Below are 12,412 nucleotides of genomic sequence, written 5' to 3'. Positions count from 1 at the left end.
TTCTCGCGAGTACTTTTAAAATCATGTTTTAAACACATTAAGCGACTCAGATCATCGAAATTCGATTGGAAAATGGGAAGTCCGCATTTTATTAAAATGAGGTGGTCTTTACGGGATACGAACTGTGTATGTGTGTGTGTGTGTGTGTGTGTGTGTGTGTATATATATATATATATATATATATATATATATATATATATAAAAGAGATAGAGAGAGAGAGAGAGAGAGAGAGAGAGAGAGGATATGAGATTTGGGTTGAATTTCTTTCAAGTCCAAAAACTAATTTTAACCTAAAGGGGTAATTTAGTCTTTTTCTTCGTTTCCGTCCAAATTTTTAACAGAAGTGAGTGGAGGGATGGAGTTGATGGAAATGAAAGTGGAGGGGGTGAGGTTGATGAGTTTTGAACATGAAGGGATCATGTTGACAAAACGTGATATATAGTAGAAAGAGTGTCCTTGGAAATAACCCTAAATTAGAATTAAGAAAACCAAAATCAAATAGCTAGCTAGATACCCATACAATAGCAAATACGACATTATGTCCTCTCCAAGTAAGCACAAAATCCTCCCCCTCCCTCTTCAGCCCCCACCCGGCCGCGTGCTCCTCGAGCATGCCCTTCACCTCCGCCAACTATCTTCGTCGAACTTGACGCCCCGGAACCCAGCGTTCCTCATCCGCTGCACCCACCGCCCCTTCGGCTCCGCCCTCTCCCCCTCTTCGCCCCCTCCTACGCCTGCGCCACCACGTTCTCTATCTTCCAACACAAATCCCCCCTGTACCACTCCATTTCCTTGCTGCTGGCACTGCCGCCACCACCACCACCACACGGTAGAAACGTGTTCATCATGTCGTACGGTATCCCCAAATAATTGAACGCCGATTTTAGTCTAGAAACCATATCATTGGAGGTGAAATCCGCGTCTTCGTAAACCAGAACCACCTCTGTCGGGTCTAGTCTCGGGAGGTTTTTCTATAAACGTCGTGCGGTAGGACGAGTTAGGAGAACCGGCCGCATCGAACGAAGAAATCGAGGACAGGGTTTCTTCGGGTAATGTAGTGGAGCATCATGTGACAATTTAAAACCAATGCCTCATTTTTTAAGTTGTTTTCCTGGACTAGTAGTTCCGACCGGATTTCTTCGATAAACGAAAAAAATCCGTCGGTAAAACTAGACGGAATGACTCGGAATTCCATGTTCACATTTTTCGACCGCGCGAAATTAGTCAATTTGCTCCCAACTCGTCGTAGGAGAGGTCGAGCATTGGTGGGATGTCCAGTGGCACCGGCCACCGTGAGCTTTATCAAATGTATCAGTTAATGGGATGGGGTGACACCATCGAAGTAAGATCCCTCACGTGATCCTCGATCGAGTGAAGCTAAATAAGGCTTATTGTAGCGTTATTCCATGATTCAAACTGTTTATACTTCATATTATAGAACTCGTACACTCGTTTAATAACTTCATCCTGAGTCATTCATTTTACATCAAGTTGATCGAACATCTAGCAAGGCTTGTCCGAGTCATTTCTCTTGTTATAAAAACATCATTTAGGATTGTTCTTAGTTTTGTTTAGGTATATGATGCCGTGAATCCTTGTTCTTTTTAGTCTTTGTAACTACTACAAAGATTAATAAAATTTCTTTTTTGTAGTTCGAAAAATAAAAACATCATTCAAAACATACCGGTATTAGATCAACTTGGTTTTTTACATGCATGATAGATGTATCACACTTACAAAACGAAGGACAAGATAATCATGGCAACTCTTAATTATTTTGTTATCACATGAGAAATCACATTCAGGGATTCTTGCTTAACAACATCAAGCGGCATGCAAGAAAATAAAATTAACCATTGATAAATCTTTCGTACGAGAAATTTTTCGGTGCTGGGTGGATATATCACACGTGGTACCCGTTTGGCAAATCCGAGCTGTCCAATACATTTTTGGACGGCTCAGATTGAAACCCTCTCTCTCTTCTCATCCCAACACTTTCTCTCTCCAAATCCAAGCCATCCAAAAATGCAATGGACGGCTCAGATGCGCCGAGCGGGCACCACATATAACTTCTGATCTAGTATATTGTTAGGTTTTAATTGTGCTTAATTGCATCCATCTTTTCGATCGTTTGTATTATATTATTGAATTTTGCAGGAAAGATGATAATCAAATTATTTCAGCCGTTGGATTTACTTAGTGGAACTACGAAGGGAGCGGATCAAAATAGGTCAAGTGATAGGTCCAATTCGTAAGCAATTATGGAAATTAAATCAAATATGAATCCCATTGGAGATGTTAATCAGTACAAATACGTTCGGTGGTGTAAAGTTGAAAGCGCCAAACCCACGGCAGTGCAGTTGGTGTGAGGTATTGGGGAAGTGGAGGCATAGGTTTGAGGCCCGTGGGGCGTGTTTGGGGTTTAGAGGCTGTAGATAGCCTTTAGGACCCATGTGGACTTGCCTACTAATTTACTAACTCCCCTAATTCCCGTTGATGTATACCGTATGACAAAAAAAAAAAAATTTGAAAGCTAATTGGAAACTTCAAGCTTTGCTAGAATTTGAACATGGCAAGGAACAAAGATACTTATTCACGCAGGACACGGCTCCTCCTTGAATAAGTTATTTACGGAGGCAGACGATCACACCCGTCCGTCTCAATAATTAATGGTCCAAATTTTAAAAAACTCTTCTAGAAAAGAGTTCTTGTAAAATCCAGATCGCTCGAAATTGAGCGCTGTAAACTTAGTTCCTTATGGAAAAGCTATGATACACAGGGTATACCGTATGTCTAAATTACGACAATTTGTGATTTTCATTATGCCGATTTTTAGTTTTCTAATGCATATTTATGATGCTAGTTACGACTTGTACTTTAAAATTTACCTGTTGAACAGGTCATCAGTAGGTTATCCATAATTAAAAAATATTGTTATTATGTAATCATAATTATTCGTACCAAAATCCATAATACTTGTATCCCAACCAAATATATGTGTACAATATCAAAAATTAAATAATACTACCCATTAATGTTATAATAACACCATAAATTGGTATTTTCTTACCACAATGAGTCGTACCAAAAATTCTTTGACTCGTATGAATTCCGTAACAAAATCAAAAACTATCGTACTAGAATCAACAATTGTTATACCTAAGCCAAAAAATATTTGTAAAATACCAAAATTTTTATAAAATAACCACAATTGTTATAATAACACCTAAAATTGTCATTATCTTACCACAACGTGTCATATCAAATGAAAACATATGTAAATACCACAAATTATATAACAAGCCACAATTGTTATGACAATACCATAAATTGACGTTTTCTTACCACAATGTGTCATACCAAAGGAAATTAATTAAAATATTTCATAATAAGACATGTCTAAAATACCACAAATTCAGTAATATAACCAAATTTGTTATGACAACATCCTAAATTGATATTTTCATATCCACAACGTGTCGTATAAAAAAATTCAATTAGCTTGTTTAGTTAACGATAGTTATAATCTGCAAAATACCATACCATAATTAAATAATATAACCACAATTGGTATAATAAAATATTATCGTATTTTTTTTTGGTGATGATATATTCCATAAAAAAATAAAAATATGTCGTAAAAAATCCATAATAGTTATACCGAAGTAAAATATATACGTAAATTAAATACCAAATATTGAATAAAATAATTACAAATATAATTCGCACCATATAAATTTTTTCAAATTTTGAAAAGTTCGATCATATTATCTTGATTTTCAATTCCTCCACACTATTTTTTCAAATTTTAATTTTTCCTACACAATACCTCAATAATTTAAACTAAAAATAAAGTTCTTGCTCAAAATTTTCATCCAAGAAATTCACCAAAAACTAAGTACTATACCCAAATTTTTGAATACAACTACAATTTTCTCTCAAAATATTAGTCTAAATCAAATTCTTTCTCTACAAAATTTAATTCAAAAAATCAAAATTCTTTTGTGGAAAAATGAGATGTCACTAAAAAAGATAATTATCTAACTATCTCAAATACATACACTTTCGACACTAAAATGGAGTACAAAAAAATATGTGTGAATATAAAAAAATAGAGTGAAAATTACTCCCCTTTTTGTAATTGGTGAAATTAATTATATTACTACCAATCTTATCAATATTCAAGGCGGTGCACTTAACAATTGGCACTATATATTTGACACGTGGATCGGTGCCAAACTTTTACCCTATGCATACCAATTCAAATTTAATGGTGGTCCCTGGACTAGGTCGTGGAAGTACAATCTAAATAATTTTATAAATTTATTGTCATTGTACTTTCTTTCAAAAAAATTATTATAGTTGACATAGTGATTTACACCAATGACATAGGCTATAATATGATTCATAAGTGCATGCCCAACACTAGGACAGAGGCATTTGAAGCCATTATCTTTTCAAATTTTCAGCTAGGAAATAGAGCCCCTACGTACAAGAAAGTATTATAGAATTAATAGCCTTTAGTATTACAAATTCTCAATTGTGTACCATAGTGATAAGGTGTTGGAGTTTGGACATTTATCTAAAAGATCTGGGGTTCAAGTCTTGCACCCTTCATTCCTATTTTTTTTAAAAGAATGTTGTTATTTTTTAGGATAAATTACATAGTTAGTTCTTGAAGTTTCATACTTCAACAAATCTCGTCGTGCAATTTCAATACAACATTAAAATCTAATAATACACCATCTAAGCCCCACGTAAGGTGTTTTTTTTTAATCAAAATCGTCAATCTTTTACAATTTACATAATATCAATTAGGCCATTCGTACCAAGAATAAAGTTATTGCTTATAGCTAGACACTTAATTGGAAGGAAAATATCATTCTATTATTCAATCTGCGTGCCGATGATGGAGCTTCCTAAACCTCATTGATGCAAAAATTTACGCAGGTAACTTAATCAACAAACATAAAAAATTCAACGGATTTAATTGTCATTATTGTGTTACGGTTGCATGGCTACCTTACATTCAACTACAACAGAGGACTAGGTTTCATATTAAATATAAATTGAATGTACAATCCAAATGTTGTTAGTGAGTGTATTTTTAGAATGATCAATCAGGGCTGTTAGGATGTCAAGTTATACGATATTTAATTTGTGATATTTTAGACATGTATCTTGCTTGAGTATAGTAATTATTGATTGTGCTACTACATATTTTGGTCTTGTATCAAGTATCATTTGATCGATTTCTTTTGGTACGATACATTGTGGTAAGAAAATGTCAATTTTTTGTGTTGTCATAACAATTGTAGTTTTGTTATATAATTTATAGTATTTTACATATGAGGAAGAGGGAGAGAAAGTTAAGAACCTGCTAAGCTCTTTTTTTATTTTATTAATTGATTTAATAAATGAATGGTCCGGATTATTCACTTTGAAATTCAAAGATTTAAAATCATAGTGCGTACGGTACACCCCCTAATAAAGAGTGTGTATCATAGGACTACCCTTTATGGAAACCTTCTATAAACAAGTTTTTCTCGGCAAGGAAACTTGGATCAGCCATGCCCCTAAAGTTTTGTCCACGATATGTGACTGGAGCCAGAGGAAATTGGGTCCCACAGTTATTGGTACTGAATGGTATTTTAAAAGGAAGGGGATTCTTGGTCTGTGAGTTTTGGAAATTTAGGGCTCTCTTTAAAGTGTAGGTCTCGGCTCACTAGCAGTATAAAAAGAGGAGGGCAGTAGGGCTTTATTGAGGGAGGAGAGATCACCGCGCAGAGACAAGCATCTGGCTCTGGCTGGACACCAGGAACTAGCTAGAAGGAGAAACAAAGCCTTTGGGCAACAATACTTTTATTCTTTGTAAGCTTTTATTTGTTTTTCAATGGAGTTTTATCATCGAATTATTATACAGTCATATCGGTTCCTCTTTGTACGTATTTTTCCCTCACTGATATGACTAACGACGATTTTATGTCGAGTGGCGGCCGTATCGTGTTTCTCAGTTATTCTGGCACAATTTTCTTCTAACGGGTGCCATAAAAAATTTTGCTTTTAGCGAGAGTCGAACAAAAAACTTACTGCCAACGAGACTGTTACTTGTGCCCCTTGGTAACTTTTTGGTTATAAATCGCACTCTCATGCATGGTAATTGATATTGAGATGATTTTTTATTCAACTTCATGCAGGGAAACATGGATTGTGGTAGCGAGGCCGCCACTCAAAGTGATTTGCTAGCGCCATTCATAGAGGAAGAGAAAAATCACCACCCTGAAATTCCTCGCGAGAAAAATAAAGAAGAATCAATCGCCATCGAAGTAGGAGGAGAAGTAGAAAAGAGAGAGACGATCACAGCGGACATATTCACAAAACTGCCAGCAAAAGATGAAATAGTACTAGAAATCCTCTCCCGGTTACCTCCAAAAACTGTTACCAAATTCAAGTGTGTGTCCAAAACCATATCTGATCTAACAAGACAACCCAATTTCACAGCCAAACACTCCCATAATTATAAACCCATTGCTAGTACTAGTTCAATAGAGTTTTTCCAGCAGAGAGTACCATATCCTGATCAAGATGTGCTTATGGAGTTGGTATGGGGTGATGTTGCATTCACACCCGTAATAGGATCCGAATCCGGTTGCCTCCCGGATCCTTCCCTCAAATTCTTGAAACGGAGGAGTGATGATATTATCGAGCTCATTGACTCATGTAATGGCCTCCTTCTATGCAGCAAAACGGATTCAGTCACTTTTAAAACGACTTGTTTCGTATGTAACCCTTTGACAACTGAAAAAGTAGCCCTTCCTCATCCTTGTCGTAGGTCAACTCGGCTTTTATATTCGTTAATTGCAGATTTCAATAGCCATGGGTACCTTCAATACAAGGTTGTGTGTCTCTTTAGGCCTAAAGATACAGACTCGGGTACCGAGTTATTGGTTCTGTCATCGGAAATCGGTATTTGGGAGGAGATAGAAGAAAGGCTTCCGGAATTGCACGACAAAACCGTGATGGGTTCCAAAGTGTTTTTCGATGGGAGCCTTTTTTGGGATTGTTTGGAAGATAAAATTCTAGTATGCCACTTGAACTCGAAGAAATCGCGACGTTGTTATGACTTGATCGAGGCTCCGCGTGCTCCACTCGGAAGGTGTTTGTGGACATTCCGGAACCAACTTCTCTGTTATTGCCACGGGTTTGCTGATGAATTTCCTGCTTGGCGTCTACACACCAATGAGAAAAATGAGATCATGACATGGAACCGTGAAGATGGAAAAGTGTTTGAAACCTTGAGCCAAGTTATCTCGACGATGAATTCAGAGGCCCTGCACATCAAGAGAAAGGCGATGCCCGTCGTTAGGTTCATGATCATCGGGTACAATCCCGGGTCAGATATGGTGATTCTACATGTAAACAAATCCGTTTATTCCTACGGGTTCGAAGATAGGAGATTAGAGAGTGTAGACGAATGCTACTGCTGGGACAGTTGGAGATTTCACTCAGGGAGTACGAGTTGTGTGTTGGCTTATAAGCATAGCTTGGGGGCAATACAAATTGGGAAGATGGAGGAACAGGATACGAAATATACAGGAAGGAGGTAAGCAGAAGGTTAGTGATTCTCTTCAAAAGAAGGGACTTGTTGGACTGGTTAATTATATGATCGCAAACAAGGTGAAACCAAGGGGCAACTTACACCGTGGGTATAAACATTTGTTTCCTCCAAATTAATTATATTGCGCCACGTTGCTATGTTCCATTAATTGGAACCACTGTTTTGACAACATGGCACAATGTAATTGATTTAGAGGAAACTAATGTGTACACGGCCGGTGTATATAATTTATTCTCTTTTCATATACAATGATATTACTAGAGACAGTTTTATTTGCTCAAGTGTGTCCACAACTTATGATCCTTTCAATCATGCATGGCTTGGATAGTAAAAACTGATTTTGATCTTTAATTAGTTAATGATTGAAGAAGATTTCTTTGTTTAGGATACCTAAACATATTCGATCAGTTATACTTGATTAAATCAAACTAGTTATCTTGTACTTCGGCAAATGATTTTTGATTTGGTGATTACTTTAGCTATACGTTTGATTGATGAACCAAGCTACTTGAGTTTAAGCTAGCTAGCTTTCGACTCATTAAGAGCTAGTTTGAGGTCGTTTTTTCTATTTGAACAAACCAAACTTCTATTTGTTTTAAACTTGTTAAGCTTTTAAACAAGTTATTATTTGTCTCATTCAACTTACGAGGTGTAAAAAAATACAAACTACTTGAGATACAACTCATGATGGGATCTTTTAAAACTCATTCGAAATCAATTTGCTTGATAAACAAGTCCAAGTTGGATATATAGTAACGTTAGAGTTTCAAGTTAAACTTGATTAATCCGTTAGCTTGTTCATTTGATAACCCCCTAACTTCAGGCAGACGTCCAATTTAAAGTTACATAGCCTTTGGTTGTACGTGTGTTATTCAAAGTTACATAGCCATTAGTATAGTACTTCCTAATAATGGAGTAATTATTGAGTATTCCCGGAATACCACGTGACATGTCCTACGGGATACTCCCAATCACTTTCATATCAACAGTTTATGAGATAGGGATATTTATCATTCACTTTTGTTAGGTAATTTGGGAGAGAATGAATGACTCATATTGTGTGCTGACGATATTTTATTTATGGGAAGTACTACATACATGACAATGCCACACGATACTTTGCGACAACGCGACAGTTGGTGACTTGGTGCTAATAATGGGTAAAGCGTATTCGTGGGCACGATGAGAGTAAATCAAAATAGAACTAGTAAGTTCACATGTCTTCTAGCTAGAGTCACATACTACTCTTATAAATCAACTCTTAACATCCCAATCAAAATTAATTGAAAGCCTAACAAGAAAGGGTATGCATCTGACGGGGACTTGGTGAAGAAAAGCTCTACTGCATTAATTTTCTGTCATTATTTACGTAAAGTACTATCAATTTATTTAATTATAAGTACCCGGTAACGCCAATTATGCAAAAGAAAGACCTACTTCGCCTTGCAGGGTTGGCTCTAATATTTTAGAGGCCTCAAGCGAATTTTAAAATGAGGCCCTAGATTTTTTTTCAAGGAAAAATTCAATATACTTGATTAAACATGGTATTTTAGCTTCGTAATTTAACTAAACTAAACTTTATAAAAAAATTATACCATTAGAAAAATATGAATCAAACATAACGAAGTACCACTCATACACTATGTTTAGGGGTGAGCTCAGATCCTAAAGAACTGACCAACCAGTCTAGTCCGACCCAATCCGACATGCTACGAGCTGTTTAGAAACCATGAGCGATCGGTTGCCGGTCTGAGTTTTAATGAAATCACAGGTTTCGGGCAGGGAGCGGGTCTGGCGTTTTCGAATCCGATCTACCCAACCAGACCGACTTTCGGGCTGGTGCTGTAGTCTACGTTTTCTTTAACGAATATTTTACATTTTTTTAATCAAAGTTTGTCGAGTAAAAATAAATATTTTTGGTTTATTTTTATTCGATAGTGTTTTATTTGTGAATTTGATATTAACTGTTCAAGTAAAATTAAAAAAATAAAAAAATAATCAAAACATTATGGTATGCAAAAGGAACATTGGTCTTGAATAAAACGTAGAACTATTAAAGCATAAGTAATTTATAAAACAAGAGGTGCAAGTATATTATCTACACCTAGATTCATTAGGAAAATAACAAAAAAATAATAATAATTTGCCAAAAAAAAGCCCTCTGGGGTTTGAACGAGAGACATTACCTCTTGGTTTCATTGGGTTTGCATGCGCCACTTAGGCTTCGTTTCGCTAAGTAAAATAAGTATTAGTTTTTTAAAAAGTACCTATTTTTTTTAATTAGTGAAACATGGCCTTAGGATAGAAATCATCTTATTATGATACATGGAACAACTTGTATTTAATTTATAAATGTGTTATATGGAAAACGGGGCCTTAGTTTTTGCACAAAATTCAGAGGCCTAAAGTGTCCGCACCTCCGGCTCCACTCCAGAGCCGGCCTTGTCGCCTTGGATTTGGCCTTCCGTTGGTGTGGCTAATGCAATTGATCTTGCAAATTAGTCGGTCAATTAACCTAAATTCGGACTTATCAAACAAATTGAGCTCTCATCTACATCAAAACTAATAGAAAAGTGAACCGATAAAATGGAAGAGAAACGAAGAATTGGGATCAAAGAACGAATTAATAAAACCAAATCAACTGGCTAGCTAGTAGGTACCCAAACAGTAGCAAAAACAACATTATGCCCTTTCCAAGTGAGCACAAGATCCTCTTCCTCCCTCTTCAACCCCCACCCCGCCGCGTGCTCCTCGAGCATGCCCTTCACCTCCGCCACCCCATCTTCGCTAAACCCAGCGCCCCTAAACCCGGCGTTCCTCATCCGTTGCGCCCACCGCCCCTTCGGTTCTGCCCTCTCCACCCTCTTCGCCCCCTCCTGCGCCACCACGTTCTCTATCTTCCAGCACAAATCCCCTTCGTACCATTCCCTTTCCTTGCTACCGCCACTGTCGCCACCCCCACGACCACGCAGTAGGAACGTGTCCATTGTGTCGTACGGTATCCACAAATAATTGAATGCCGATTTCAGTCTAGAAACCATATCATTGGAGGTGAAATCCGCATCTTCGTCCACCAGAACCACTGCCGTCGGGTCTAGTCTCCGGAGGTTTTTTAGAAACGTCGTGCGGTAGGACGAGTTAGGAGAACCGGCCGCATCGAATGAAGAAATCGAGGACAGGGTTCCTTCGGGTATGTAGTGGAGCATCATGTGACAATTTACAACCAATGCCTCGTTTGTAAAGTTGTTTCCCCGGACTAGTTGTTCCGACCGGATTTCTTCGATAAATGAAGAAAATCCGTCGGTACAACTAGACGGGATGACGCGGAATTCCATGTTCACGTTTTTTGACTGGGCAAAATTGACTAGTTTCGCTCCCAACTCGTCGTAGGAGAGGTCAAGCATTGGCGGGATGTCTTCGGTGGCGCCGGCCACCGTGAGCTTTATCAGCGGTGGGCCCGCTAACCGGCTGGCGACGGCATCGATGAGAGTGGGTATCTGCATGCAATGCGTCAAGCTCAAGTCGACAATGTGAATGATGGAAAACCCCTCGACCGCGTCTAGAATCGCCGAATTGGCCGCGGTGAATCCGAATCGGTGCCACGGGGTTAGGTCGACGAAGGAGGCCAGCTCGGTCACGGAGAACTTGTGCGTGGAGATCGCGGGGCTCGAGCTCGCGACCGCGGCGGCAAGCATCATGCACGTGCCGGATTTGGCGGCGCGCGAGATGAGGGCCCGGAGGAAGGCGGAGGCGAGGCGCTGGGTGGAGTCGCCATCTGGCGGGGCGATGTTGTTGAGGACCCAGAGAATTTGTTGCGCCAGGGTGGCGTCGTTGGCCTCGATGGCGGTCGCGCATTGGACGAGCAGTTGTTCCATGCAGTTGGCGTCGCCCAGTCCGCTGTTTCCTCCTGCGCCGAAAGCCGCAGCGGGCGTGGGGAAACCAATGGGCCACGGGCGGCTGCGGTGGATTATTTGGGTTTTGGTCATGGGGATCAGGGTTGTGAATGTGGAGATTTGGTAGAGTGGTGGTGGTGGGGGTGGGGTCTCCGTGAATTGCATCATCTAGAGAGAGGGGAGGAGAGAGAGAGAGGGAAATATATTGGATTATAGAATTGAGAGGAAGAATGGGAGACAGAGAAATTGAATCAGGAGGGGGAAAGGGACTAGACTAGTAGTGGTACCTGCGGAATATTGGGTGACAGTCCATTATTGAACTTTGCTTGAAATTGGATTTAGAGGAAAAATGAACTTTTCAGCTTTTTATATTACCTGGAGATTTACTTTTTCTTGTCCTTTGTATTGTATGACAAATTAGAATGAGGAATTAAATTCATCTCATCCCAATGGCAGAAAAAGAACCCATGACAAGTCAAATGGTATAAGGTAAATCTTTTTTTCTCAGCAACTTTTGAGAAGCAGCTAGCTAATGTGAAGAACTTTTCATGGCTACAAAAGGGTCTTACTGCTTTTCTTCTATGCAGGTAAGAGAGACAGAAAAAGAGAGAGAGAGAGAGAGAGAGAGAGAGTGGGGATTTTGTTGGATTTGGGTAGGCATGTGAGGTGTGTGGCCTGCCATGGAGTTGTCTCTGTGTGGGAGTTGGGATTTTTTGTTATCTAGCGAGTGGAGGAGGGATTGGAGGCAGTTTGTTTTGGCTCACTCACGGGAATATATACACACATATCATGAACAAAATCATTTTTATGCTTTTTCTATGTGACTTGTGTAGTTGACATGAATTCATGAGTAATAATAATTCAGTAGTCCAGAGTACAGGCACATAGCGTGCTTCAATT

At 38.7% G+C, this 12,412-nt stretch overlaps 1 protein-coding gene and 1 pseudogene across 1 annotated transcript; both read right to left on the bottom strand.

Annotated features, from left to right (window-relative positions):
- Nucleotides 1-503: 503 nt before the first annotated feature.
- Nucleotides 504-5,573, bottom strand: LOC131302903 (scarecrow-like protein 32; annotated as a pseudogene).
- Nucleotides 5,574-10,207: 4,634 nt separating this feature from the next.
- LOC131303920 (scarecrow-like protein 32) lies at nucleotides 10,208-12,081 on the bottom strand. The gene has a single exon (XM_058330984.1). It carries the CDS (start codon nucleotides 11,678-11,680, stop codon nucleotides 10,265-10,267), a length of 1,416 nt encoding a protein of 471 aa, XP_058186967.1. The 5' UTR covers nucleotides 11,681-12,081; the 3' UTR covers nucleotides 10,208-10,264.
- Nucleotides 12,082-12,412: the final 331 nt, after the last annotated feature.

The sequence above is a fragment of the Rhododendron vialii genome, chromosome 10a, assembly GCF_030253575.1.
Source record: "Rhododendron vialii isolate Sample 1 chromosome 10a, ASM3025357v1".
NCBI classification, from domain to species: Eukaryota; Viridiplantae; Streptophyta; class Magnoliopsida; order Ericales; family Ericaceae; genus Rhododendron; species Rhododendron vialii.
The sequence above is the reverse complement of the archived record's forward strand: the minus strand, read 5'-3'. Positions and strand labels throughout refer to the sequence as shown.

Coding starts and splice junctions, on each gene's coding strand:
- LOC131303920 (XM_058330984.1), bottom strand. CDS start 11,680: ATGATGCAATTCACGGAGACCCCACCCCCACCACCACCACTCTACCAA.